The sequence below is a fragment of the Labrus mixtus genome, chromosome 8 (assembly GCF_963584025.1).
Source record: "Labrus mixtus chromosome 8, fLabMix1.1, whole genome shotgun sequence".
In the NCBI taxonomy this organism is placed as follows: domain Eukaryota; kingdom Metazoa; phylum Chordata; class Actinopteri; order Labriformes; family Labridae; genus Labrus; species Labrus mixtus.
Window position 1 is genome coordinate 9,649,002 of NC_083619.1, and position 27,807 is coordinate 9,676,808.

At 40.3% G+C, this 27,807-nt stretch overlaps 1 protein-coding gene across 1 annotated transcript; it reads left to right on the forward strand.

Moving 5' to 3' along the window:
* Positions 1-165: 165 nt before the first annotated feature.
* On the forward strand, positions 166-22,299 carry LOC132978807 (polyamine-transporting ATPase 13A3-like). Its single transcript, XM_061044125.1, has 32 exons — positions 166-393; positions 2,370-2,439; positions 2,876-3,049; positions 3,373-3,546; positions 3,928-3,998; positions 4,139-4,222; positions 4,332-4,401; positions 4,490-4,624; positions 5,161-5,233; positions 5,375-5,506; positions 6,638-6,805; positions 6,946-7,103; positions 8,271-8,459; positions 9,301-9,362; positions 9,899-10,049; positions 10,286-10,408; positions 11,220-11,370; positions 11,552-11,672; positions 13,115-13,239; positions 13,327-13,487; positions 14,739-14,876; positions 15,021-15,100; positions 15,202-15,244; positions 15,880-15,989; positions 16,301-16,397; positions 16,786-16,858; positions 16,966-17,143; positions 18,155-18,336; positions 18,730-18,818; positions 19,576-19,656; positions 19,885-19,980; positions 20,491-22,299. The coding sequence occupies exons 2-32, from the start codon at positions 2,389-2,391 to the stop codon at positions 20,671-20,673; spliced, it is 3,723 nt and encodes a 1,240-aa protein (XP_060900108.1). The 5' UTR covers positions 166-393; positions 2,370-2,388; the 3' UTR covers positions 20,674-22,299.
* Positions 22,300-27,807: the final 5,508 nt, after the last annotated feature.

Below are 27,807 nucleotides of genomic sequence, written 5' to 3' on the forward strand. Positions count from 1 at the left end.
AGTGTCACTGCTAAACCGGCCACAGTCTGAAACCAGTATGCCGATAGTCTATAAAATCTCTCTGTTTTGGGGTTAGGGTTTTTTTTTTTTTTTTAATCTTGAACGTCGTCTCTTTGGCTGCAGGTTGATCGCTTTACGCACCACGTCGCTGCAGTTCTCTCGACTTTTTACAACTTTAAGCTCAAAGTGTGTCCTTTAATGACCTCACATCCTGTTTTCCCCACTTCCTTCTGAATGGACCGGTTTGGGACGGTCCATCGGCGGCGCAGCGTGGATCTCTGTTGTTAAGGCGCACATGTGTCACACCGCTGCACGTCTGAGGAAAGTTTGAACGCACGACGGTTTCTCAGTATGCGACGTGGGATGCTTTGAGGCAGAAGAGAAGACGCATCGGTAAGACGTTACTACGCAGGACTTTTGAGTTTGCACGGTTATGTTTACGCTTCATTACAGCTCAGCAGCAGCTTGAGAAACTTTCAGGAGATGATCATCATCTTGTTGCTCTGGATGATGTTAATGGATAATATTTGGTTCAGTAAGCTCCGATGTTGAAGGTTTGTTTTTCTTTCGGATAAAACATGTCTTACTTGAAGTATGTTGTAAAAACAACTCAACAACACCCTTTATAACAAGAGCAGGATGTCCAAAGTCTATACCAGCTATGCGACTTGTTGGACTTTGTTTTATTGTTTTACAGCTTTCACTTGCTTTGAGTCAACAGAGGTTTGCACTCACTATTCTCATAGATACTATTTCCAACTTTGAAGAGACTTTGAAGTAGACTAATCCCTAACTTTCGATGCCTCCTTAAATAAAGCTCCCTCTGCATCCTTACAGCTGTTGAGTTCCGTACATGTGGATTTGTTTGCACATCTGGAATCTGAAGTTTCACCCACGCTTAGTCTATGCAAAAACTTCTGTCAAGTTGCAGTGGTGACCCTGTTATAACAGAGAGTTTGAAAATCTGCCACAGATACATTTAGGATTGGGCTGAGAGCTGGACTTTTATTGGCTGCTCCAGGACTTAAACATAAATGTGTGGAGATCAGCTTTGTTTAGCTCTGTTTTGATGTTTGGAGGTCTTTGTAATATTGTTCCCAAGTCCCAGAGAACAACAAGGTTTCTTTTTATGTTTGCCCCAATTATGAGCAGTGAAGCATCCCAACAAGTGATGCTGCCACCATGGTGCTCCTTCATGCAGCGGCGGAGCCGGGGTGGTCGAACTGGGCCAATGACTCATGCAGGGGTGACTGGAAGTGTAAAGTGTGTGCTCAGCAGCATATACACAATATGAGAATACAGGGTTAAGCTTTTGTCTTCTTAGGTGATAGAAACCCCTTACTCGCTTACATTACTCATAATGATGCCTTGAATTATTTGTCTGAAATGTATTTCTAATCTGTTTTTCTGTTAACAGCTACAAAAGATTTGAAGGAATTAAGATTTCTTTTCTGTGGTTGAAGTGATAGAAAATGTGCAGTAACATTAAAAACGAATGAAACATGATTGGAATTGTTAGTACTGTCTTTCTATCTCCACATATCTAAAGCTTTGGTTTTGTATCAGTTTTTAAACGCTTCATTTTGAAGCCCCAATCTTATCGTTGCTTTCATAACAGCACTATATTGCACTTCACTCCACATTAGCTCAAGCACATCACTTCCTAATGTCCATCAGAGTGTTAATAGAGTTGTCAGCTAGTTAGTTTGTTGCAAAGATCTGATTTGTTCAGGATCTTTAAACACCTTCAGTAAAGTCATATTTGAAAAGAAATATAAATATTTGAAAAGACCTTTTATTAAAAGAATGATGATAAAAAAGGAAACCATCTGCAATCAGGACAAAATATTAATCTCAGCGAATGTTCCAGGAAAACTCAAATATCCAGACCGATGAGGGAGATTCTCATGGAGCAGTTTCCTTCTGTATGTCACCAGAGGCTTGAAACGCTGTGCCTTCTAATGTGGCTGCCATGAGGCAGGTTAGTTTTGTTGTTAGGCAGGTTGTTACTTGCACTAGAGATCTTTCTCTCCTTGAGACATTAAGTGTTTCCTTGTTTCTATGATTAACACTGAATAAACACATTCCACGTCTCCCGTTCAGCTCCAATGAGAAATGTGAACTAACTGACCTCCACTCCACCTCAGACTTTTTGTGTTTGCCTCAAGCGTCATTGAAATGATTCTCTTTATGTCCTTGACCGATGAAAGTTGTAACATCTTTGCTGACCAACAAGAGTCGAGGACTTTTAGAAAAGCTGTTGAGAAAGCGTCAGCAAGTAGTCGAGCAGTTGGAAAATATTAGTTAATAGATTGATATTTTATTCCTTTACTTAAGTAGATACATTAACAATGTGTTTGTCTTCGTAGTTGTTGCACCCCTGACAGAATGGAGACGAGAGAGACGAAGATTATAAACCAGGGCCTTGAGGATGAGATGGTAAATATGACCTCCTATCTGCATTACGTCTGTATCTGTCTTCTCAATTGAATAAAGCTCCATGGATTGAGAATGTGAATCCTAAAGGAGGATGTTGTGTCTGGATTTTAGAATCAGAAATGTTTCGCTTCACTTTTGGGGAGCAGTAAGTCGTTGATCTTTTTATACAGTCTGCTGTTCAAAATAAAAAAAATCCACAGAGAGAACTTCTCGTGCAGGGCTTAGCAATGGCTTCCTCTAAGTTTAACAGAACTGAAGCGTGTTTATGTGCACGGAAACATCTGTGCTTTTCTCAATGCCTCGGCAAAATATGTGTTTTTAAAAAAAGGCAAATTTGGGGACAAACGGACACAACATGACTGTTATTTAATCATGCTTCATTTCTGAGCATTGGTCCCACCTCGGCGTGTGTTAACCTGAGTGTGTCCCCCTGCAGGAGGTGTGGGGGTACCAGCCCTGTCTCTGGAAGATGGTCCTTGTGGGCGTGGGCGCCGTGTGCTCGGGGGGTCTCCTGCTGCTGCTGCTCTACTGGCTGCCTGAGTGGGGCGTCAAGGGAACGTGCACATACACGTCGCTGAGGGACGCACGAACACTGCTGCTCAGGACCACGGTATGAAAACAACAAACCTCTTCCTTTGTCACTTTATATTATCATTGTAATTATTTTATTTGTAGTAGGAAATGAGTGTGTGCTGTCATGCTAAAGAGGAGGGGACAATCAGGGGAACACATTAGATCACGGTATCTTACTTGATGTAAATCTGATTCTTCTTTCTCATTATTTTGAATTCACTTTATTGTTGTTGCCATTTGTGACTCATCCGTACAAGTGTTACCTTCTTTTGCAAATGTACTGTGTTGATCTTCAAATGATACAATTCAGGGTTGACTCATTGTTAAGGAAAAACATCATTCTTTATGTTGTTCTTCTAGGATGAGTTCAAACAGTGGTTTAGGGTCAGCGTTCACGTGATGGTGGCCCCCGGGAGGAAACCCTTCGACAGCCTGGATCTGCTGTCCACATCTCTGCTACCAAATAGAGACAACAGCATCAACTCTGTGCACGAGGAGCATCATGGGAAATGTTCTCAGACACAGACTGCTCAGGTAACTTAGTTGAAAAATGTTTGTAATCGTTCATTGACATGGAATTAAGTTTAGATTCTGGATCAGTGATTCTCTATGTTCACATGACATCCATTTACAAGAGATAAGGTCATACTGCAGATTTCATCCTTTCACTCAGCCACTTCCTAGCATTCGCTCTAACTTTAGCTTTACAAATCTATAAAATGGCCTGCTGTCCCAGATTTTCACTATTTGATATAAGCTGCTGATGAACAGACAAAAGGACAGTTTGTCATGTTCTCTGTTTGAATATTTTATATATTTGAATATGGCAACTGTGTGAATATGAAGAATTCCCTTGTTTTGATGTATGTTTGTAAAATCTAAAATCTGGCCCTGTCCTCCTCTCCCTTCTCTTAGACCCACTACTTCACTCACCACAGCACTAAATACTGCTGGAGCGATGTGATGCAGAACTTTGAAGTGTTTCAGTAAGAGTCCCGTTATAATCCAATCCTTTTTTTCTTCATTTTTTACTCTGAACTTCATTTATTAAAGAATGAGTCGTACATATGTGTACCTGCCGCTCTGCACGGCGACAGTAGAAATTGAAGTAGTGTGACTTTTCTAGAGGCTTGGAGGATTTGAAGGTGAGCTGTGCACACATCCACTCTGACCACAGCTCTGGACTTTCTAAAACACTGCAGGAGTACAGGTAGACACACACACACACACACACACACACACACATATCAGCTCTAATTACTCTGCCTCAGTGTGTGGAGAAAGTTTTGCTTCACATAACTTAAAATTCTTTCCATCAGGATGTTGTTTTTCGGCGAGAATGAGATTGCTGTGAGAGTGCCCTCTGTGTTTAAGCTGCTCATAAAAGAGGTGACTTTAGAGTTCTTGTCATGACTGCATGTCAGACATTTTGTTTTTAACATACCGATAATTAACTGTTCTTCCTCCCCTTCGTCAGGTCTTGAATCCTTTCTACATCTTCCAGCTCTTCAGTGTCGTTCTGTGGAGTTTTGAGGACTACTACTATTATGCTACCGCCATAGTTTTTATGTCTTCCATCTCAATAGCTACCTCACTGTATACTATTAAAAAGGTGAGTCATCAGATCCTCCGAGAAATACGACATGTGATGAAATACTTTTTGAAGATAGAGCCAGAGATAGACCTTTCATTTACCAGTAGTTTTTTTCATTTAGATACTAAATCTCTTTTTACAAGGAAGTCCTGGTTAAGACAGCAATAAAAGTTTCACACAAAGAGCAAACAACAGACAAGTAGGCAATATCAACAATTAATTAGTAACTTTCAGCAATAAAGCAAGTGCATTCACTGGTCAAATGATCCCTTTGAAGGGGGCGGGGAGATGAGTTATCTAGCCCTCGACCTCATCTGAACAACAGTAGATAATAATGAGCCACACTCTTTCCCTCTGCCGTGTCCTACCTGTGTGAAATAGGTTTTTCTGCAGTTACCTCAATCAACATAGAATATCGATCAAATCATTGAAAATGAACTTAGAGTGTCAGTCTATCAGATGTACCCCAGACTTTGACTTTGTACCCCAGTTATTGAGTGTGTGTTTCACTGTAGTGTTTCCTCCCTCTTTGACACAGTGTCTCTTTATTTCAGCAATATGTGATGCTGCGTGACATGGTGGCAGCACACAGTGTGGTCCGTGTGTCTGTGTGCAGAGGAAATCAAGGCATGTTTAACCTTCATCTTATCTTTTGGAGTATTCTGCAATAGATCATTAACATTATAAATCTCTAATACGCTGTACTTCCTGCAGAGTGTGTTTATATCATTCTCCCTGTTCTCCTCCTTCATGTTGTCCCTCATGTAGATATTGAACAGGCCTTGTCCACAGAGCTTGTGCCAGGTGATGTCATCATCATTCCAGCCAATGGGATGATCATGCCCTGCGATGCTGTGCTCATCCATGGAACCTGCATCGTAAACGAGAGCATGCTGACAGGTATAAAATCACATACTCCTGTCTTTTATACTTTATTTATTTATTTTTGTTTTCTATTAACATTTCATAAATGAGGACTAGGACATCACAGTTTTCTTACTGAAACATAATCAGGATACAATAAATTAAATACTGCTGTACTGCTTCTTGAATGTTTTGTTTCTTTTCCTCCAGCAACACTTGAAAATCAACTTTATTAACAAATTAGACCAAGTCACAAGACGAAACGTGTCAGGCTCATTAGCTAATAAAGTTGATCTTCATACTACAAGTGTTTTTTTTTTACAGCTTTTCTGACATCTGGTAGTTGGTGAAGTTGTGCCAAAAAATCCCACTCACACACTTCTTTGGTATCTTTTACACACATAAAGATAAATAATACTATTGCATCGTTTACTGACTAGCTTGTTTTTACCGATGCATTGTGTCCTGCAAGTCATGTCATGTTTTCTTCAGCTGAGAGTTTTTGGGTTGAACAATCTGGGAAAACATAGTTCATTGACCTTGAGTTCAGATTCCTTTCCCAGTTCATATACAAAAATAAACATATTTTCACGATTAGCAGATTTTTTTTACTCCTGACACACAAAGATCAACAAGACAAAAGTGATGAATCCTTACAATGGAGAGGATGGATGGAATTTGTAGTTCTAATGGTCATTTTAACTTTTGCTCATTATTAGTTTCACCAGCTTTAATCCAACACATTTAATCAGGTTGTTTAATGTCTGGGTCAATTTGAAGTGTGAAATCGTTTGTGTTTTCAGTGTCATTTTTATTATTTTCTTGCCAGAGCTTTTCGAATTCAAATATGAACAAAATCCAAGAACTAACCTGTCCTCATCTTTTTCGACATATAAGCCAATCATAATTAAAGTGACTTGAATACAGCCACAGGATTTACACACTGAATTAAACTGAAACTATGACAGTTCAAAAGTGAACAAAAAAGACAAAGAACAAACCGTTTCCAATGCTGTGTATTGGTCTACATTTAAGATAAGTAGTTAACTGAATTTCAGAGAAATGTGAAGCTGTATTTTTTAAATAACTTTGACATTTTTCTACTTTTCATAACATTGTAACTTTCTGCTCTGTTAAAAGTTTGCTGCTTGTTCCCTCTTTGTATAGGAGAGAGTGTGCCGGTTACTAAGACCAGTCTGCCCAGTGTAGGCGAGGAGGCATCTGATAGCTACAATATAGAGGAACACAAGAGACACACCCTGTTCTGTGGTACTCGAGTTATCCAGACCCGCTTCTACGCAGGTGAACTTGTGAAGGCTGTGGTGGTGAGAACAGGTGAGACTGAGACCGAGTGAGAACAACACAGCTAAGATCATTTAGTTCTACAGACTAATCATCCTGAGAGTTGTACACACTCACAAACATAATAATCCAAATGAGTAAAGGAAAATGAAAAGACTTCAATGTTTTTACAGGCTTCAGCACAGAGAAAGGTCAGCTGGTGCGCTCCATCCTCTACCCTAAACCCACAGACTTCAAACTCTACCGCGATGCATACCTGTTCCTGCTGTGTCTGGTGGGAGTGGCGGGGATCGGCTTCATCTACACCATCGTACTCAGTATCATGCACAAGGTATCACTGCTGGTGTAGAGGGAATATAAACGTTTTCTCACATTTGTATGTTAGATTGAACAATATGACTCAGGAAGGATCATGCTGTCGTTCAGAATATCAGCACGGCTGTGATTCGATTCTAGGAAGATAATCTCTACCGTGCTGATATTCGGTTCAAACACATGGCCATGAGTGTGATATTGCTTTTATACAACAATTCGCCAAATTTTAAGTTGGCGGTATAAAAGTACATTATTTCTTGTTATTAAATGATTCATTTGACTCGGCAACACAATCATTTTCTAAATTGGACTTGAACTGGACTTTGGCTAAGCAATTCATCTACATTACCCAGGACATCTTTAACTTTGTATATAAAATGAATAGTTTAATCAAAGTCAAATAATCCATTTAAAGTACAAATTCTGATTATATCATGTTAATGAATGTTGTGTGTAATTTGAATTGTCATTATTACATGGTGTTCAGATCACCTGAGGCGGAGTGATACATGCAGTTAAAAGTCTCCGTGCTGTTGTTCTGTATAGCCACACTCAGGTAAATTAAAGGTCACATATTATATTCCTTTTCCACAAGTTTAAATATGTTTCAGACCTCCCCAAAATATGTCTGTGACGTTTCTTGCCAAAAATCCACTCTGATCCTGTATTTGATCATGACTATAAACCCCTCTATTTCAGCCCTGCTCAGAACAGGCTGTTTCTGTGTCTGTAGCTTTAAATGTAAATGAGCTGTGTCTGACCACGCCCCTCTGTAAGGGCTTGGGTGGCTTGGGCTTTCTTGCACCATGCCAAACTGTTTACGGTGAGAAGGAAGACTCAGAAGGCAAGAACAAACACCTTTTGGAGTGTCACAAACCTGGGGGAGGGGTTACTACCCAAAATCTACAAATGGCCTGATTGAGCACACTTTTTCTGAAAAGTGGAGCAGGCAAAAGACAGAGAGGATGGACTTTTCTCATAATTGGGGGGTTTGAAGCCAGACTAGAGACACACGTTAGTGTGAGAAAGACATGGTGAAGTGTATTCTGCACAATATGTGACCTTTAATGTACTTTGTTGGAAATAGTTGTTCATAATGAGGATGCATTGGTTCTGTCATTCTATTGGAAACTGTCTCTCAATCACAATGACAACTCACTGATGTCACTTGTTGATGGTCCAGGTTCCAGCTAAAACCATCATCATTGAATCTCTGGACATTATCACCATCACCGTGCCCCCCGCCTTACCAGCAGCCATGACAGCTGGTATCGTGTACGCTCAGCGGCGCCTGAAGCACATCGGCATCTTTTGCATCAGTCCTCAGAGGATCAACATATGCGGTCAACTCAACCTGGTTTGTTTCGACAAGGTACTCGGATCCCCAGCTTTGATTTTCTTTCTGAAATCACATTTTGTTTTCTTTCTGATCGTGTTTCATCAGAATATATTCTTGGAAGTCCTTATTCCCAGCAACATTACATAAATTAGAATCAGACTCCAAAGTTCTCACTCAGAAAGCACAAAAATGTGTTATGATGCATCAAATCCCTCTTGTGCTTTTTAATTTGAGGAATGACATTCATGATTTTATGACCATGAAAACCTAACTAAATGATGTTCTGATGTGGTGCTGTTTTTGGATATTGATGACGTTGGTAAAAACATCAAGCTGCTTGAAAAAATGCAAATCATTAATGGATTTATTGATAGAAAAAAACCCATACTAACCAGAGCATTTGTACGACTTCATGTTCCAAAATGTTCCTTACATATTTTCCTTTTTCTGTCTTTAAGCTAATAATAACTCTCAGCATGAAATCAGAGGCTTGTTCGTGATTGTAGAGATGGTTAAAGTCACTTAAAAGATGTTGTTAATTTCCTCCTAAAAAGTATTTTATCTTCAATGAATATAAGACTGTGGATTCTTGTGGATGAAAACATTTGTACTGACCTAATGTTTCTGACTATCCTATCTTTTAAGACTGTCTTTGATACATTCTTAGTAACTTTTCTAAACGTTAAAGATGTGTGCATGTTGTTGCACGAACAAGCTGAAACTTGGTTTTAAAGGAGTTTCAGTAAATTAATTAAATGATTTAATAGATTAAAAAATAGGGTTATTTGCATCTATGTCTAAAACTTGTAGTATCATTTACAAAGCCTGGGTTGGTATGTTAAAGCACATTGTGACCTGTCTATGTTTCCTTCAGACTGGTACTCTGACTGAGGATGGTTTGGACCTGTGGGGCATTCAGAGAGCTGAAGGGGACAGGTAAGAGAGCCCAATTAATTTTAACAATCACATCTGTCTCCATTTCTTCAGATTGATAAACAAAAACTGAAAACACTAAAAAGAACAGAATGTGTTTGTCTTCAGTCGTGTTGAAAAGCACATTTTACAGTTTGTTTATGATGTTACATGATACAAGATGTTAAAATTCACTTAGCAGACGCTTTTATTTAAAGTGACGTACATCAGAGAGTAAGTACAACACTAATCTATTCATACACCGAAGCAGTGGGAGCAATGCAGGGTTAAGTGTCTTGCCCAAGGACATGTTGCTCAGCTGTGGATCGAACCCTCGACCTTCCGATTGAGAGGCGACAACTCTACCAACTGAGCCGTTATATTATAACAGTATAATAATGGTATGATGTTCATACCATTGTGACACAGCTAGGATCAGAATCAGGCTATAAAACTGCTTTGGTGTTACCATTGCTCATGGGAGGCTTCATACTTCATTCATACTGAGCCATAATGTTATACTTATCTAATGATTTAATGAGATCCTCCCTTTGTTCCAGCTTCTCTCCTCCAGAGTCTGACGCAGCCAAAGAAAGTCTGGTTAACTCTGCGTTTGTGGCTTGCATGGCCTCTTGTCACTCACTGACCAACATTGAGGGCGAGCTCTCTGGAGACCCTCTGGACCTCAAGATGTTCAGCGCTACAGGCTGGGTAAGCGAAGATTTCTACCGACATGCTCAGTCCCTGGCACCTCAGCAAACAGAGATAAAAGTCTGCTCATGAATAAGGGGTAGTCTCTTTGGCAGAAAAAAAATGTTCTTCTTGGCTGGGACAGTAAAAGTCTGGTACCATGGATACTCCAGCATGAACACGAGGAAGCTTGGACTTACCTTCTTGTCACAACAAGATTACTTTAGTGTCTGTTTACATGACTGTGTTTTGTTCAGATCCTAGAAGAGCCCACAGAGGAGGAGACAGCTCTTCACAATCCCATCATGCCCACAGTTGTGCGACCTCCGAAGCACATCGTCCCTGAAGCCAATCAGAACAACCCGCTGACCCAGAACATGGTACAGTGACTCTCATTTGATCAGTAAACATTGACTTATCTTTATCCATGGACATGTTGAAACAATCCTGCCTTGAATGCCACACAGAATTTCATAATGTCCTGAAATCCTTCTGTTTTTGTCCAGGAGCTGCCTGAAATATCGGTGAGTTTGACTATTTTAGTAAAAGTTGATAATTATTAAGAATGTACTTAGATATTTTGGTATATATCAAAACCAATTTAGATTGATGCCACTCTCAACTGTGAATGTAAAAAGTGAAGTAAATGTCGGTTACCTTAGCTAACCATAAATAGTAAACACTGGGGCAAACAGCTAGCCTAGCTCTGTCCCCATTTAGTTAACTAAACAACACAGTTTCTTTGAATCCTTTTTAAAGCTATTTAGGTGATTATACCCCCCGCCCCAAGATTTTTAATTTCATATTGTTTACAGTCTTAATGCTAAGCTAGACTTACGGAAAGCTAGCCATATCCTTATATTTTAAATCTTCCAACCAGCAACTCTTAAGCTAACTAATTAGCATTTTATATCTTGTTCGTTCATTTTGTACCAAGTGTAAATGACAAGTTGATGCTGGTTGGTAGGTTTTGTTTAGTTGACAGAGCCGTTATAGCTGTGTGTCCTTGTAGACAGTCTTTATGCTAAGCTAAGCTAACCATCTGATGGATACTGCTTCATTTTTATTAAACAGGAAAAGTTGATTTAATCAAATAACTCACAGTAAGAAAGTGTACATTAAGTTAATAAGTTAAGAAATAAGTTGTTTTTAAATATGACATGTATAAATCTTGCATGTTTTGTTCCTCAGCCCTGTGAGATCGGTATTGTGCGTCAGTTCCCCTTCTCCTCGGCCCTGCAGAGGATGAGTGTGGTGGTGCGGAGGTTGGGGGAGAAACACATGGATGCTTATTTGAAAGGAGCACCAGAGGTTGTGGCCGTCCTCTGTAAACAGCAAACAGGTCAGACATGTTCCTCCGCCCTACATGGTTATTTTTGGGTGAATATGTTTGTCTTTAATATGTCATGTCTGTGAGGATGCACAGAGTAACTGACCATTTTATCACCAAATCCCTCCTAAGCTTACTAAAGTATTGCACTCATCCAGAAAAGGCCACACTGACACGTCTCTGTCCTGTTCAGTCCCAGAGAGTTTCACAGAGACTCTAGAGACCTACACAAGGCAGGGCTTCAGGGTCATCGCTCTGGCACATCGACAGCTGGAGTCCAAACTCTCCTGGCACAAAGTCCAGAGCCTCAGCAGGTAGCGCTCCCTCCACAGATAACACTGTTCACAATACACACAGAGACATCCTGCAGCTATGGCACTCTGTTAAGACTGGTAATTTTCTGATGTGTCTATTATTACTCCTATTATGATGAATATGACTATGACCCAGTTCCACTGATTGCTGAACAAAAGCAGATCAGATGACATAATATCCAAATATTTGCAGCAGAGCAAAAATGATTCAGTGACATGCAGGAATCTGTTCACTAAGAAATGCAATGAACCAACAGAAGCCCCGACCTTTTATTAAGCAACACATCCATAAGATGTGGTGCAATGTGAGTTAAAGGGCAACAAATATATGTTATCAGAGACAGACCCTAACCTTTATTCCCCCAAAATCCGACATCCAACAAACTTCAAATATTATCTTAATCAATAAAAGACAATTTAAAGTCATTAAATCGTGTGTGAGGGTTGTTCAATAGCGAACAGGTTGTAATTTGGAAATAGAAACCTGACAGGGTGAGACAAAGTATTATGTTTTTTTTTATTACTCCTACAATAATTCATCAATCAGTAATTTGAAACAAAATATAGATTTGGATATCATTAATTTAAAAAAGAAAGAAAGAATCTACAGAGCTGTGTCCATGGCAACGGTTACCTCAGTAGCCTTCACAAAAAGAGCTAAACCAGCTGTTATTACTCACATTCAGCTGAACATTTCAACTGTTGGTGAAGAGAGAGGAGGAGGGGAACAGATCTTCATGAGTCAGAGCAGCACCTGTCTAGTCTTTAAAACACCACACATCCTGTTGTTACTTCATGTGCCATGTTCACTTCTGTAGATGTCTCTGTTGGAACGTACACATTTCCGTCCTTCAGCCTCTTTCCTCAGTTGTTATGCTCTCTTTTCTCTTTTTCAAATTAAGCTGACTTCTTACTGTGGATCGATATGATTACAGTTAGTTCTCCAGATTGGGTTAAAAAGAGCGGTCTGTTCTCCTAGGTGATCTATCGAGGGAAAGCAAAGCATTGCTACACGTGACTGGATGACAGAATCAAGTATTCAACACAGCCGTATAATAGTAAAGAAAAAATGCATGTTTTCTGCAAACATTAAGTGACGTGATGATGTCATAAACTTACAATATCAACGTTTAACACAATCAAGTGAGGACAGACGCTTAAGCGGTGTGGCAGTATCAAGAAAGGCTCTAGCTGTGATTTCAAAAGTCTTCAGTATCAAAGTGCACTTTAAAAGGAATGATTTTTTAAGTGTCTTGCCCACATGTCCTTTTTATTGTTACAAAATGGCAAATTCCATCGATTGTGGATGTTTTTCAAACATTCAGGGAATAAATTAAATCTTACACTACGATACAAATCGACAAATCAGTCGAACAGGATTCAAAATAAATAAATAAAAACATCTGCAAGTATGAATGTATTGTATGATTTGTTTGGTTCAGGGACCTGATAGAAACCAACATGGACTTCCTCGGTTTGATCATCATGCAGAACAAAATAAAAGTGGAGACTGCCGGAGTTTTACGGGAACTACGAAAAGCTAACATCCGTACTCTGATGGTCACAGGTAAAATATCACTTCAGCTTCTTTGTTTATATAAATTACATTTGTCTTCATGTCATGGTTTCCTGTTGTACCTTTACTTTCCGGTAGGTGACAACATGTTGACAGCGATATCTGTGGCTCGGGATTGTGGGATGGTTCGCACACATGAGAAAGTGATCATAGCTGACGCTGTTCCTCCAAAAGAGTCTCAACCCGCCAGCATCACCTGGCACTACACTGAAAACAATCAAACCATCAAAGACCACCAGGTGAGAGAGAAATAATTCTGTTTATTGATGGATAGCCCCTTGAGATGAACCATCTGGTTTTGGAGTCAGTCCGACGTAGAGCCAGTGACTAATGAAGAAATGAGTGAATAAAACACAAGACAAACATTTGTACATGCATATAAAGGTAGCATGCTTATTAAGGAGAATATGTGAACACATCATATGCTTAACAGTTTTACTGTTTGTACAAGTACGAGAGTTGAAGGCTCAGTGTTAGCATGTCTTTGCACTGATTTATGATGTTTTCAAATGTCTGAAGAATCTAAAGTAAAGAAATAATCTCTGCAGAGTTTGATAAAACAGGAGCGGTGTCAAAGTCTTCAAAGGGATATATTATTGCACACTTTTATATTTAAGCAATAGTTTATCTGTTTCAACAAAAATATATAATAAAGAAAACTTAAAAGCACGTGTGGTAGATAGAAACATGAAAATGGGTATTATAAGAACCTTATCAGAAAGGCATATTGAAGGCATTTCAAATATGCAAAATAAAACATATCAGTGCTTCAAAGATAAAGTTTAAGACCTATTAAACTCCATGAAATGAAAGAGTGTAGGAATTATGTAAAAAAAAATAAAAAATGGAGGAGACGGTGCGCAGGTAAAGTAGTCGTTAGTGGACCCACCCCATGTACAGAGGCTTCAGACCTCCAGGCGGGCGGCCCGGGTTCAAATCCAACCTCTGGCTCCTTTGCTGCCGGTCACTGCCCACTCTCTCTCTCCCTGATACCTGGCCTATCTCTAAATAAAGGCATAAAAGGCCCAAAGATATAAACCTTTAAGTACAATTAAATAAGGCAAGTGTAATTCCCACACACCCCTGGTTTCAACAACAATCTCAAATAGCCATCACCATTGTATCTAATAAAACATTTTTTAAAACAGGGAATTTCTAAATCTTTTTTTGTATATGAACAACGAGTCAGTGAAGTTTAAAAAAACAAAAAGAAATTCTTCCACAAGATAACTTTTGATATTAGATGGAATATTGAGCAATGGGTGAGGAAGGTGACTCCCCCTCTTGTTCATATCATTGTGAAAAAAAATAGTTCTCCTAAACTGAGGAATAATAAATGTTTCAGGTTAGAGCGGAGTAATGTGTTTACATAGAGGCTTAAAAGCTTCAGATAAAGTCTTCTTCACAGAATAGAAGGTTTCATTGTGTTTTGTAGTTTTTCTGATGCTCTGCCGCTCACTCACTGACTCATGTGGTGTCCTCATCCTCAGACTATAGAGATGAACCTGGAGGAGGAGGAGGAGGGATATGACAAACGGGTCACTCAGCTGGAACATAAATATCACTTTGCAGTGAGTGGAAGAGCCTTTGCTGTCATCATGGAGCATTTCCCTCAGCTCGTCCAGAAGGTACAACTCATAAACACACCCACTGTTTATCTAACGTTGTGTGTTCTGTTGTGTAAATATATAAATGTAGTTCAGGTTGTCATTTTGATGTTGCTGTATTTCTTTTTTTTTTTTTTTAACTCTCTCCACATGGGGGCACTGCAGCTTGTGCTGAGAGCCACAGTGTTTGCTCGCATGGCTCCAGACCAGAAGACTCAGCTGGTGGAAGTCCTGCAGAGCATCGAGTCAGTCTCATGTTTCTTTTTTCTGTTTTCAGATTTAATCCATTTACACATTTTTATAGATTCAAATCTTCAACTTTAACCCTCTTTGTTTTCCCTCCCAGCTACACCGTTGGCATGTGTGGTGACGGCGCTAATGACTGTGGAGTAAGTGTGGATTATAGTCACGACATGAGTGTCTGTTGTACTGTGAGGGTACATGTCATTCTTCCTAATGAGGTTATTTCAGGGTAATCCCAAAAAAATGAAAAATGTTGCTGACTATACGGAGAAGATTTGTTCATATGTGGCATCACTGTGAAACATATTCATCCCATTTTATACCAGACTGATGTCACCTTCTCAAACCAGCTCACATGTTGATGACCCCAGGATCTGTGCGTGTTATAATAAGCGTGTTTAAATCCTTTAATAAAAATGACAAAAATCACCACTTAACAAAATGTGTTGACATTTATGTAGGAAGACCTGCAATGTTCCAAGTTGTACATTAACCCTTCATACTGTTGATTAATAACAAATAATTAAAGTTATTCTAAGCATTATCTTCCATGTTAATACTTATTAAGTAACAAGTGTCGGAAATGTTCAATTTTTGAGCATGAAATTTGCAGCCCAGTAAAAGTAACATTCACATTGTAGTGTTCTTTTCGCTAATATTGAAATGTTATGTGCTTGAAATAAACAAAGCCTCTCTCTGTGTGTGTGTGTGTGTGTGTGTGTGTGTGTGTGTGTGTGTGTGTGTGTGTGTGTGTGTGTGTGTGTGTGTGTGTGTGTGTCAGGCTTTAAAGAGAGCTCACAGCGGGATCTCTCTGTCTGAGCTCGAAGCATCTGTAGCTTCACCCTTCACCTCCACCACCGCCAACATTTCCTGTGTCCCCAACCTCATCAGGTACTCTCTCTCTCCTCAGGGTGTCTTATACATGTTACATCGCAATCATGTCACTTAACTGTATGGTACAAATGGTTTCCAAAATGATTTCAAAGTCCTCTTTGTCAGTTGTATCTGTGACCATTGATTCAGTCGTGATCTGATCACTTAGCGAAGGCTTCACAGTTAGACTCTTCTACACAGTCTCAGTTTAGGATTGTGATGTTTACTGCGTGAACTGAATCTGTGACAGAAACTTTCTGAGCTAGTAAGCATGAAGTATGAACTGTTTTCCTGTCACTGATTCTCTCTAACTCTCCTGCTTTTCAAAGGGAGGGTCGAGCTGCTCTCATCACATCCTTCTGTGTGTTTAAGTTCATGGCGCTCTACAGCATCATTCAGTATGTCAGCGTGACTCTGCTGTACTCGGTAAACACAACACTGTTTCTCATCCTGACACTTTGAACACATAGTCCAAAAAAATATGATGAATTAATCCGTATTAATCTGGTTTTCTTCTTAGTGCACAATAAACTCCATTGATCTTATCCATTGTGCTTATTCCCATGCTCTGTCTAAAATATGAAAAGGCAAAACATCATTTAAGACAAAGTGTAATTCTAGATGCAGCATTTAGTTTGTTAGTTCGTTAGACTTACCGGTACTGTTTAGTGCCATCTGTTTGCAAGCACTGGTTTGGCTCCCACATGACATAAGGGGGGGGGGGGGGGGTTGGTTTATTCCTTCAAACTAAGTCCTATTAATTTGACACTTAGATCAATTTCTCTGCTGCTGTGTGATGTTTCTGATATTTTAGATCCTCAGCAACTTGGGAGACTTTCAGTTCCTGTTTATTGACGTCGCCATCATCCTCATCATTGCCTTCACCAGTGAGTAAAGCACAATGACACGAACAATCGATGCTCTAAATCTGTTGTTATATAAAGAGTAGAGAATATTTTGGAGAGCTACTTATTTAATGTTTCTGTTTTTTCAGTGAGTCTGAATCCAGCCTGGAAGGAGCTGGTGTGCCATCGCCCCCCGTCCAGTCTGATCTCTGGCCCGCTGCTCTTCTCTGTCCTGACTCAGATCCTCACCTCGCTAGTCTTCCAGGTCCTGGTTTTCCTCCTAGTAAGGCAGCAGAACTGGTACGAGACATGGACGCCTCAGTCAGAGTGAGTAATGTGGGAGAAAAATCAGAATGGTCACTAATAGTGCTTACAATACTTTGTGGTTGATATTCAAATCTACAATTATTAAAATAGTCAAATGATTCAAATGAAGTTGAACAAACTGACAGCTCAGGCTGATTTTCAGACTTTGTTATGTATTATTTGAGTCCCTTTAAAATAATTAATTAGCGGGCGCTGGTGGTGCAGTGGTTAGTGCGCGCACCCCATGTATGGAGGCTGTAGTCCTCAAAGTGGGCGACCCAGGATCAAATCCAGCCTGTGGCTCCTTTCCCGCATGTCATTCCCCACTCTCTCTCTCTCCTGGATTTCCAGCTCTATCCACGGTCCCGTCTCTCCATTAAAGGCCCAAAAAGCCCAAAAATAAATCTTTAAAAAAATAAAGAATTAGCTTTTGAAAGGGGAAACTAACCGAAAAGACAAAAAGGACTAATCAATCAATGTTTTTTCTCTAAATGTAGTTTAAAGTTTGCAGCCAGTTCAGTTAAATATACCACAAATCATTATCGTGTCAAAGTCCAGTGTATTACCTAGATTTACATTTTATAGAGGCATGTCAGAAGTGCAAAAAGAAACCATAAAATACTCATTGTAAAAGAATAAAACATTTGTATAGCTTTGGTTAGTATTCAGGGATCCTATGTTAGAAATGGTGCTATGGCTTTAAAGGTGTTTCTTATTTACTATATTTCTCAAAATCAAAGTCAAACTTGATTTATCGGCACCAATTTCTCAACACATTATGGCTAAAACATCAGGATTAATAAAACAACTTTGTATGATGAAGGAAAAGAGGTAGAAATGAGTGCTGCACTGGGTCAAAAAATGTAGAGGAATCAGGTGCTCTTCATGAAGAGGGGAGTTTGACTGTCCTGATAACAAAAAGTGTGGAGAGGCGGTCTAAACTGAAAGTCCGAGGCACTCTGATATCGTATAACAATCCTTTATTAAATTAAATTATGATGTGTGTTCTTCTCTGTCTCCTCTCTCCTGCAGTGCCTGTAACGTTTCCAGCTTCGGCGTCTCTCCCGGTGTGAATGTAACAAACCCCCATGATCACAAAAACATCAGGAACTACGAGAACACCTCCCTCTTCTACGTCTCCTCCTTCCAGTATATTTCTGTGGCCATCATCTTCTCCAAGGGGAAGCCCTTCAGACAGCCCAGCTACAAGAACTGTAAGAGTTACTGCGAGCTGTTGAAGAGCCATGTGTTTGGACAGAGGTCATTGTTTGCATGGAAATAGTTAGAACATGCAAAGGAATGTTATAATTATAAACTATAGTGAATATATCATTTTATAATATTATTAATATATTTTTTTATCAGTTATACTCCTTTTTATTGACTTTAAACTTGAAGTTGTTATTTTAAATAGAAATCCCGTTATATCAATTTGCCCATTATTTTTCTGAATACCTTTTTCATCACTTCAGGATGAGTATAACAGATACATTTGTACAATTCAAATCTCATTTCTCTTTCATCTTTCTCATAGGTGTGACGTGCTTGCAAATTAAGAATCAGCATTTCACGTGATCTCCTGTGTTTCTTTGTTTCCGTCTCGTTAGGGCCATTCATGCTGTCCTGTATTGGCCTGTATACTTTTCTCCTCCTCATCTTGCTGTATCCCATTCCTGCCATCGACAAATTCCTGGACGTAAGGTTTTTATTTTTCAGCTTTTGGTGTGAAAGACGAGTGAATGTCCTCTGTCAAGTTTTTTAAGAGTGATCTCGTAAGATTTCAGCTACTGAACTGGACCAAGTCCTGAAAATGTGTTGTTTACACATCAGGATTCTCACATCAGATTTGATTCCTAGTTCCAGTTTGTGTTTGGATCTGGATCACACCTTAGGTTTATGTTGATCCAAAAATCTGGGTTTCCCTGATCCCATGAGAACAGTGGATTTAAGACACCAAAAGGTCAAAATAAATGTCTTTTATATTCTGCACTTTATGTAACTATTAAAGGTTCATAGGATAACAGGTGACCTATGAAGACTTAAAAAAGATAAATAGAAATAATTTGCCTCCATTAAATATTCCTATAGTTACATTTTGTTTATTTGTATTCCTAACGTAGCTGGCGGCACCTGTTGTCATGCTGTGTATAGTTCACTCAAAATCCAGCGTTCTGTATAAGTTTCTGTCTTCGGAGAAACGTTGCCTGGAAAATCTTACACTAAAGTAAGATGGATTAGCTGTGCATTGATGTTCAAATCTCAGGAATTCATTGTGATCCAGATTCATCCTTTGAAGAACTGGACCTTTGAAAATAAGAAACAGAGAAATGTCTTAATTTGAAAGAAGAGTTTAGGAATAACTGCAGGTTTGACATTGAATGTAGTGAATGGAAATGTGTGATGGATTTTTTTGTGTTGCATTGAGTGTCTTTCCGCCTGCCCTGCCTCAACAGATCGTGTGTGTTCCTCATGACTGGCGGGTTACTCTGGCCATCATTGTGGTTGTGAATGCAGCCATGTCTTTCATGCTGGAGGTACGCTATAGAAGCATTGCGCCCTACAACCCCGCTGTGACTGATCTCCTTTTTTTTCAAATCAGACATCTGTGATTTGCACGTGTTGATTTTTGAACTTCCATCAAATGAATGCAATCAAAGAGTCCTTTATTGAGTTTCCATTTGACTTATTTATTTCTGCGTTTCTTTGCCTGTAACCCAATCATCACCATGGGCTGATTCTCAAATTACTGAAATCTCCCGTAGATTTTGATCCTTGACATCATCTTGTGGAGGCTTGTTTTCAGAGAGAATCAGGGGGTAAATCGCCCCTCACAGACCTCCTCTGCTGACACACCTCAGGTCTGGAAGATTGCCTTTTTTGGTTTATATCTGCTCTCACTCTATGCATCTTGTTGTTTACATTTGTTACGCTCTTTTTTTTTGACCATTTAAATCAACAGAGACTGAATCTTATATATGTGAATAATGAAAATGGGTATTATTGAATATGTCATCTAATATTTAAAAACAATACAAAAGGGTGAATTTATTTAACCAGTTGTGTCTCATGTAAGAAAGCCATCAGATGAATTCAATGAATTTCAGAGTGAAGGTTTATTTTGTAGGTAAAAAAAGTTCCTCCTAAGTGCAGAATTTATTTTTAATATAAATGCAATAAGTATTAAAAAAGCATTTGTACATAATCTCAGATTCAAACTTTGTTATCTTGACTTTAGACAGAAACTAATGCTATTAATTAACGCAACTTAAACTACAGAAATTAAATTACTACATTATTAAGCTTTCCTTGAATACACCTTTATTCCTGATTCAGTAGCTGTCTAATGTTCGAACTTCATATGTTTGTAGGAGGCCAATGACCACTGGGGCTCGTCCTTCCTCTCCTGGCTATTCTGCAGGAGAAATAAGCCCCCCAGGGTGCGCTACATGAATGTGGCCCTGGAGCTGCAGGATGACACCGACTGGCCCCCCAAACCCTCAACAGTCACCTACGCCAATGATACACAATCCCAGAACTCTGACCCCCTCTGACAACAACAAGTAAACTACTGCACAGGCTCAATCTAAACCTTCATCTAAAGTCTTAGCTGCAGTTGAGCTCGGACGTGTGATCTTCAGATCTTGGTTAAAACACAGCGAGTCTACTGGATAAGTCCGGGATTCCCATAAAGAGGAGGCCTTTCACTGCAAAAAGACACTGACACTGTGAGCCGCTTATTCAAGTAGTTTATTTGATTTCATCTCATCTGAATTGACAAATACTCTGGTTTTAAACCTTAATATCGGGGTCACATGGGTGAAGCTCGTATTTGTCGAGAGTTTGATGACATGATTGATACTCCTCTCACGTCTGTGCACAATATATGAAGATAGCAGCAGCTGCAGGCTAGCTTAGCTCAGCACAAAGCCTGAAATCAAAACAGAGGTAAACTTACTCTGTGCATCTCACTTAGTTTGATCCATACTTGAACAAAGTATAAAAACTGTTTAATTTTTGACATTATGTGTAGTGGAGTCTCTGCTAGCTTCTTCCCTTGTTGTCAGTCTCTGTGCTAAGCTAAGCTAACTAGCTGCCGACTGTGGCTACATCTTTATGATACAAATATGAGAGTGGTTTCAATCTTCTCATCAAATTGCAGCAATGAAATAAACAAGCATATTTGAATCAATTTATTCCTAACTACCTAAATTGTTAACACTCTACAACACAGACCAACACTCAACAGTTCTTAAACATCCACCACCAGGTTACCTTCAACAGCACTGGATGATTTTTTTTTACTCTTCACTGTGAATAAAAAAACATACAGTACTTCACTAACATTAGCTGCTTACATGTGGAAGTTTAAAAATTTGAGGTGTTATGGTACAGAGAAACATTAGAGACTTTTGTCTTTTTGCTGTGTGATTTCAACATAACTGGAACTGTGGTATGTGTGAGATGGAAAACATTCCACTGCTGCATTTCTGTCGTAGAGTTACTACAGTTTAATTTCTTCCCGTGGAAGAGAGAAAAATAAATTTATGTGTCCCTTATATGAGAAATTTTATAGCCAGTGCTACTGTGTACGTGTGTGTGAGTGTGAGAAAGTGAGAGTGTGTTAGTTAAAAAAAAAAGAGAATCAAAATCAGTCATTTTCTCGGCCCCTTGAATGCATCGTGAAACCTTTTGTTTCTCCAAACATGTTTTTTTGTGTGAAATGTTTGAAAGGAAACATAAACATGTCTTCTAACATCACTTAGGTAATGCACAAGGCTGAAAATGGTTCATTCTTATATGAAAGCAAATCAATTATTATGATCAATTATTCACATGAATCAATGAGACACATGCTACTGTGACAATTTTATAACATTAGATTTTTAATGTTTGATTTTTACAAAGTGTAACTTTTTTTCAGCTGTGGTATTCTTATGTTCTAGTTAATGTTAAACATGAAATAAATGTGAGAAAATTAGAGAAATTATGACTTATTTCCCCCCCTTTAAAAAATAAATAAAAATAGCATTTTTTTAAGAGAATGTGTTTTTTTGGAAATTGTACTTATTTTCTTAATTCTACAATGTGATAAAAGTTTTCAGTCTGTCTACAAATACTCCCGTGTTTGCTCTGCAGAACTCCCATCACATTTCCCAATAAATCTGTATATGAAGCCACTCTTGCGTGCTTCGTGGGGGGCTGACCTTGGTCACACTTTTTCAGCCAAGACTTACTGATCAATTATGGGCTTTCCCAGCCTCCTCGCTGCCTGGCATATGGGCGCTTAAAGGCTGCGAGAGTGGAGGAGAAAGAGGGGTATCATTTCATGTGGAGATCAGGGCCTATAGGCAGTGAATGGGTGGATTTAGGGGGGGACTATGAATAAGGGAAGGGGGTCCACGCTTGTACCAAAAAGAAAAGAATCTCCCACAGATCAGGGAAGAGCCGTTTTGGGAATATTCATGATGAGGATGAGGAGGCATCATGAATTCATGTGTGTCTCCCTGACTTGCACGGATCATCTTTTCAGTAAACACCGATGTGTGCTGAGCCGGGTTATCCTGCTTTTTGGTGTTTGTTTGCCATGTAGTTTGGTGGATAGTGTTGCCTCTCCACAAAGCAATATGGGTTTTTGTGTACTCTTGCTGTATTCCTTTTGTGTGGTTAGAGTAACAGATGGGGAGTGGTGGAAAAGACATAAAGAAGCTAAAACACACAGCCTTTCTTCCTCACAGCTAGCTACTCGCTCCAAAAGATTTTCTCAAGCTTGAGCTCAGACGTGTGCGATTTTGACCATTTTGGACTTCATCTCCTTCCTCAGTTACCCATATGTTTTGTTGTCTGAATGAAGATTTTGGTCTTTGCACATGGTCTTTGTTTACAGTGTCTTTACTCAGAAAACAGAGACTCCAGCCAGTGGAATAAATTGCAGACGAACAGCAACTGAAACACACTTTTCTGGACCAGAAGTTGACACTTTCTGGTGCTTTTTCGATGTCTCAATTAACACCCGTCACTCGTTGGTTTGTTGGATGCTCATTTTGCCTTCGCCTTGATTAATAGTCAGGACACAAGGCCAACCTGATGCTCTCTTTTGGTCGGCCTCGTTTATCAGATGACACAAAGGCACCCACGTCTGCTAAAAGGTCTGTGACCCACCAGACGGTCACAAAGATCCTTTCCTCCCTCCTGTCCCCTAAGCATGGGCTCCTTCCCCTGGCCTTCACAGCGTCCACGTCCCCCTTCCTTTATCAGTCCTCGCAGGCCTGAATGGGCTCTGTGGTTGGTCAATAAATTCAGTGATTCAGGGGGTGGACAGTTGCAGCCGTGTTAACGTTTGTTCGCAGCCTTGTCGGAGGGACGGGCCCCGCCCCGCCGCTCTTTGTCCTCAGTGGTCCCTCAACAGGTTAGAAGTCAATGGAGGGCCTTGTGTGGAGGTGGCGGGGGCACGGATGGAGCCGCCTCTCACATGGCGTTCACACAGGGGGAGGACCGGCCCAGGATCACTGTGACACTTGTTAGTGTGGGGGCCTCCACACAACATCCCCAGGTTTCCTCTCTATTCCTGTCCTCTCGAGGGCCCTGCACGATATTCAGTGCTTTAAACAAACCGATGGTTGAGGCTGTAGGGTTTGCGTTGCTGTAAGATGATCTGCACTCAGAGGCCTGCAGTGACCACAGAGAAAAGAAGTGCACAAGTGTATCTTACAAATCTCAGTTTACAGATCAGACTTACAATGAAACGAGGTCAGGCCTTTACTTAGAGCACAATCTGTAGTGCGGGTGAATTCAGTATTTTAATTTATACTAGAGAAGCATGAATGAGAAATTTCTTTTCTTTTACCTGGCCCCTGTTTCTATACATTTAGGTCAGTAAATGACTCAAAGGTTTAAATGTTCTTGAATTTCTCTTGTCAATTACTTCAGTCTGGGACTTGGTTCAAATGGCTGCACATTATCTTTTGGGGCAATTACAGGCAAGCAAGTTAGGTTGTGAAAAAGGTCTTTTTTTTCTCCTTACATGGTCAGATTGCTTTAGAAGTCTCTGCTAACATCACAGAAAGGAACCCCACAGTATTTGAGCAGGAAATAAAGTAGCTCAAGTGGAAATCTCAGTCAGAAATCTTGCGGTATTGAGGCTTGTTGCAGGAAGAGGAGGGTGGAGATCTCAGTCAAAGAGATTGGACAGCAGAGTTTGGAAATAAAGAGAATCTAAACAAGCAAGAATTGAGTGCAAAAGTCATTGTAGGAGCCAATTGTGCGTGTTATTGTTTCTAATTTCTGTATTATAGTGATAATAGTTCATGTGGGTTATTGGTCAGGTGGAATCGTTAGGTAGTTCATGGGTGAACAGAAAGTTAGTTGGTTTACGATTCTTACTGTAAATATACATGTGACATAATCTCAGCAACAGTAGTTAACAAACTGGATTTATATCTTCATTTAATATCATCATCACGGTAAATTCTGTCTGCTTCATCATAAATACACGAGAACGTCAGCCAAAGTAATACCATTTTGGACAATTGTTTTGTTTTGCATGGGCATCAGGACCATTCCTCACACCTTTTCAAGTGACTAAAAGTTGGTTTGGACATTCAGACATTAGATAGTCTCTACAGTCATGGCTGCATATTTAAAATGTAGACAAGGCATTGAGTTAGAAGGTCATTGTTTTTAACTGAGGTAAAGTTTACAGGTGAAGAACTTCCAGAAATTAAGGAAATAATAAGGACAGATAGAGAGGGCCAACAAGGAGAGGGGGGAGGTCAAGGTGCTGCAAAGCTGGAAGGCTCTGTAACCTGAGTGTGATGGGAGTCTATGACAACTGGAGAAAAATTATTCTGTCATAGAAAGGAATGTATGTTGATGAGTTGTTAGTGGTCTGAAACAAATATCACCCCTCACCTCACTCAATGAAGTTGTTACTGTCCTCTTTCTGCAACTAAAAATGGCGGGGGTCCTTTCTGTGATGTTCCAAAGCATTGAGACTAATGATCCAAGCCTATCAGTGGCAAACACAAAAAAAAAATCACTTTTTATGGACATATCTTGTTGTCTTTGATTGCCCCAAAGAATTGCATTGCAGCTATTACAGCATTGTCGTGGCTGCAATGCGCTTGAGCAATACCAAAATGTTTTTGAACCTATTGGCCATTTATACAACTAAACATAAAAATTATGGCCCGTTTTATAAAATATGAGAATTCATCTTCAATGCACTTTTGTGAAGTGGACACCTTCACTGTCCACTTCTTGTCGCAGGAAGTGGACAGTCAAGTTGTGAGAGAGTTGGATAGCAGAGTTTGGAAAAACTGCTAAACTAGAGAAACTGCAAGAAGAAAAAAAAAATTGTCATGGCTGCATATTCAGATAATTTATAAAACATATTAAAAAAAGGGTCCAGGTTGAAAACCCCCTTTAGAGGATATGTGGTTCATGCTATAACACTGTTTCTGAGTTATAGTTGGTCTTTAGGCCTCAGCCGAGGAAAAGTATGGGAACAAGCAAACCAGGAGAAAAGAGAAACAGAGAGCCATAGATGGAACAACACACAAACAGAGGAGGGCTTTAGGAAAGCACAGAAAAAGACGCACAGAGACTGAAGAGGGACTTAGGGCTATGACTGAAGCCTAACTGTCATGAGAAGATGAGAGTTGCCATGGCCACCCAGGAGCCACCCAGCAAGCATGCAAGCGAGGGGAGGCTCCAAAGAGGGGGGGGGGGGGGGGGGGTCCCGGGCCTGGGCCCGGGCTAGTGGATCACATGCACTAACCAGGGATTATGTGCATAAGAGATGAGCACTAAGCCGGCAGGTGAAGAAGGGAGGCCCTTGGACAAGGAGGGAGTCGAGCCATCCCTCTGGACAGCTCCCCCCTGTAAGAAGCGGGGACTTTTTTCCCAAGTGAGGCTGATCTCCAGCGTGTGAAGGAGACTCAGCCAGAGGTCCTCGAGTGCTGAAAGGGCATCCCCCGGGCTGCTTTCACTGCGTAAGTGGCCAAAACGCTGGTCTTGTGAGTCATCTTGAGCGGCAAGAATAGGCCATCTTCAGTTTCATAAATCCCAATGCAAACACACTCGTGGTTATGGACTAAGCATGGATGAGGATAAGCACCACATGGCGGGGCATCAGTGGGGAACTTGTTGAAGCTTCTTGGCTTGGTGCTGACTTAAAAGAACCAGTTCTATGATCTATCAGCCACTAAAAAGAGAAATACATAGAATATACGCACAAGCTTAACTTAACAGCTTATTTATGGAGCAGAGCCTCATTCTAAGGCCAGGATCAACAGGTTCACAGGTTGTTTGTCTGCAGGGAATCAATGCTCGTAATATCCATGGCCTTACAGGAATGTGTTTGAACCTTGATTGCACAAAGAAATCACATTCCCATGGTGCACAGGAAGAAAACACACAGTTAACCAAACCTCCCCCCCAACACCTTTTCAAGGCGATAGTATCCCTGAACATATTAACATGTAAATACACTTAGATACTTTCACAATGCACTGAAATGCATATAATCTACATGCTAACTAGTCCTTTAAAGAGTTTCCACTGCTGAATGTGCTTTGGAAACACTTTCATGTCTGGGTTTTAAAAATTAAACATGAGGCCTCTCTCAGAATCTCCAAAAGCGTTTTTCAATTTGATGAGGGATAAGGCGATGACTGGGCTCTGGCTTTTCAAAGGAGGAGACCCAGAGTTCAATATGACTTCAGTCTCATTGCCTTTGCCTCAAAGATGAAGATCTAAATGCTGTTTTTCTTTTTTTAACGAAGGCACCCACAATGTTAGGTGACAGATGGCAGGTTGTTTTGCAGGAATACCAGTTGCTATGGTGCCAGCTTCACTCGCCACAGCTCAGCATCCTTGCTGCTGGGGTACTGACTTGGAATAAGCGGGCTTGAAACTCCACAGGTTGTTGTTGACAAACATGAGCCCAGATGAGTCTGCTAATCTCCTGCTCCTTTATCCGCTCTTTATTGCCGTATAAACAGGCCTGAATGCGCTAAAAAAACTAAACCTCTGTTTTCAGCCTTCTCTTATCTCACGCGGGGTTTAATCTAATGCCCTCTACCCTTTTTACATCTCTGCCTTCGCTAAATTCGACCATATTTTTGATTCACTACATTACCATGACAACCAGTTATTTCCCATCCTTGAGCCTCCCCTCCGTCCGGCTCCTCTTCTCCATTGATACTTCTACCTCCCCCTACCCCTTCTTTTTTTGTCCAAATAAAACAAAGCAGGGAGTGAATGCGCACTGAGGTAGGTAAATGTATTCAGTGACATCAGCCAGGACGAGTCTATTCTGCTGGATTCCTGTACCACTTGTTTCCAGCCTTGTCTGGGGGCCGGACACTCTGTTGGGCCCATTGTCCCGTGTGTATTCCACACAGGCCCGCAATTAATGGAGGCCTTGTCTAAGGCTTCTGGAGCAGAAACTGCTGTTGGGGAGGGGGACAAAAGGCGGGCAGAGCTGGAGGGAGTTGCTATGGGAGGGCCCCCCTTCCCTCTTTAAGGGGAGATTCAAAGAGAGGAGGGACGGAGAGCGAGCAGAGCGCTGGAGGAGATGTTTAAGTGATCCCTCTGTCTGCCTGGCCCGAGATGTTTTCATACAAGCAGTTGAAAGGAAACCTTTGCAGTATTAGATGGTGAGGATGGTGAGGATGGTCATTTCT

Excerpts from the sequence above, each read along its gene's own strand:
- LOC132978807 (XM_061044125.1), top strand. The coding sequence starts at position 2,389 with ATGGAGACGAGAGAGACGAAGATTATAAACCAGGGCCTTGAGGATGAG. Across the intron at positions 3,050-3,372 it reads CACTGCTGCTCAGGACCACG|GATGAGTTCAAACAGTGGTT; the intron begins GTATGAAAACAA and ends TTGTTCTTCTAG. Across the intron at positions 9,363-9,898 it reads CAGAGAGCTGAAGGGGACAG|CTTCTCTCCTCCAGAGTCTG; the intron begins GTAAGAGAGCCC and ends CCTTTGTTCCAG.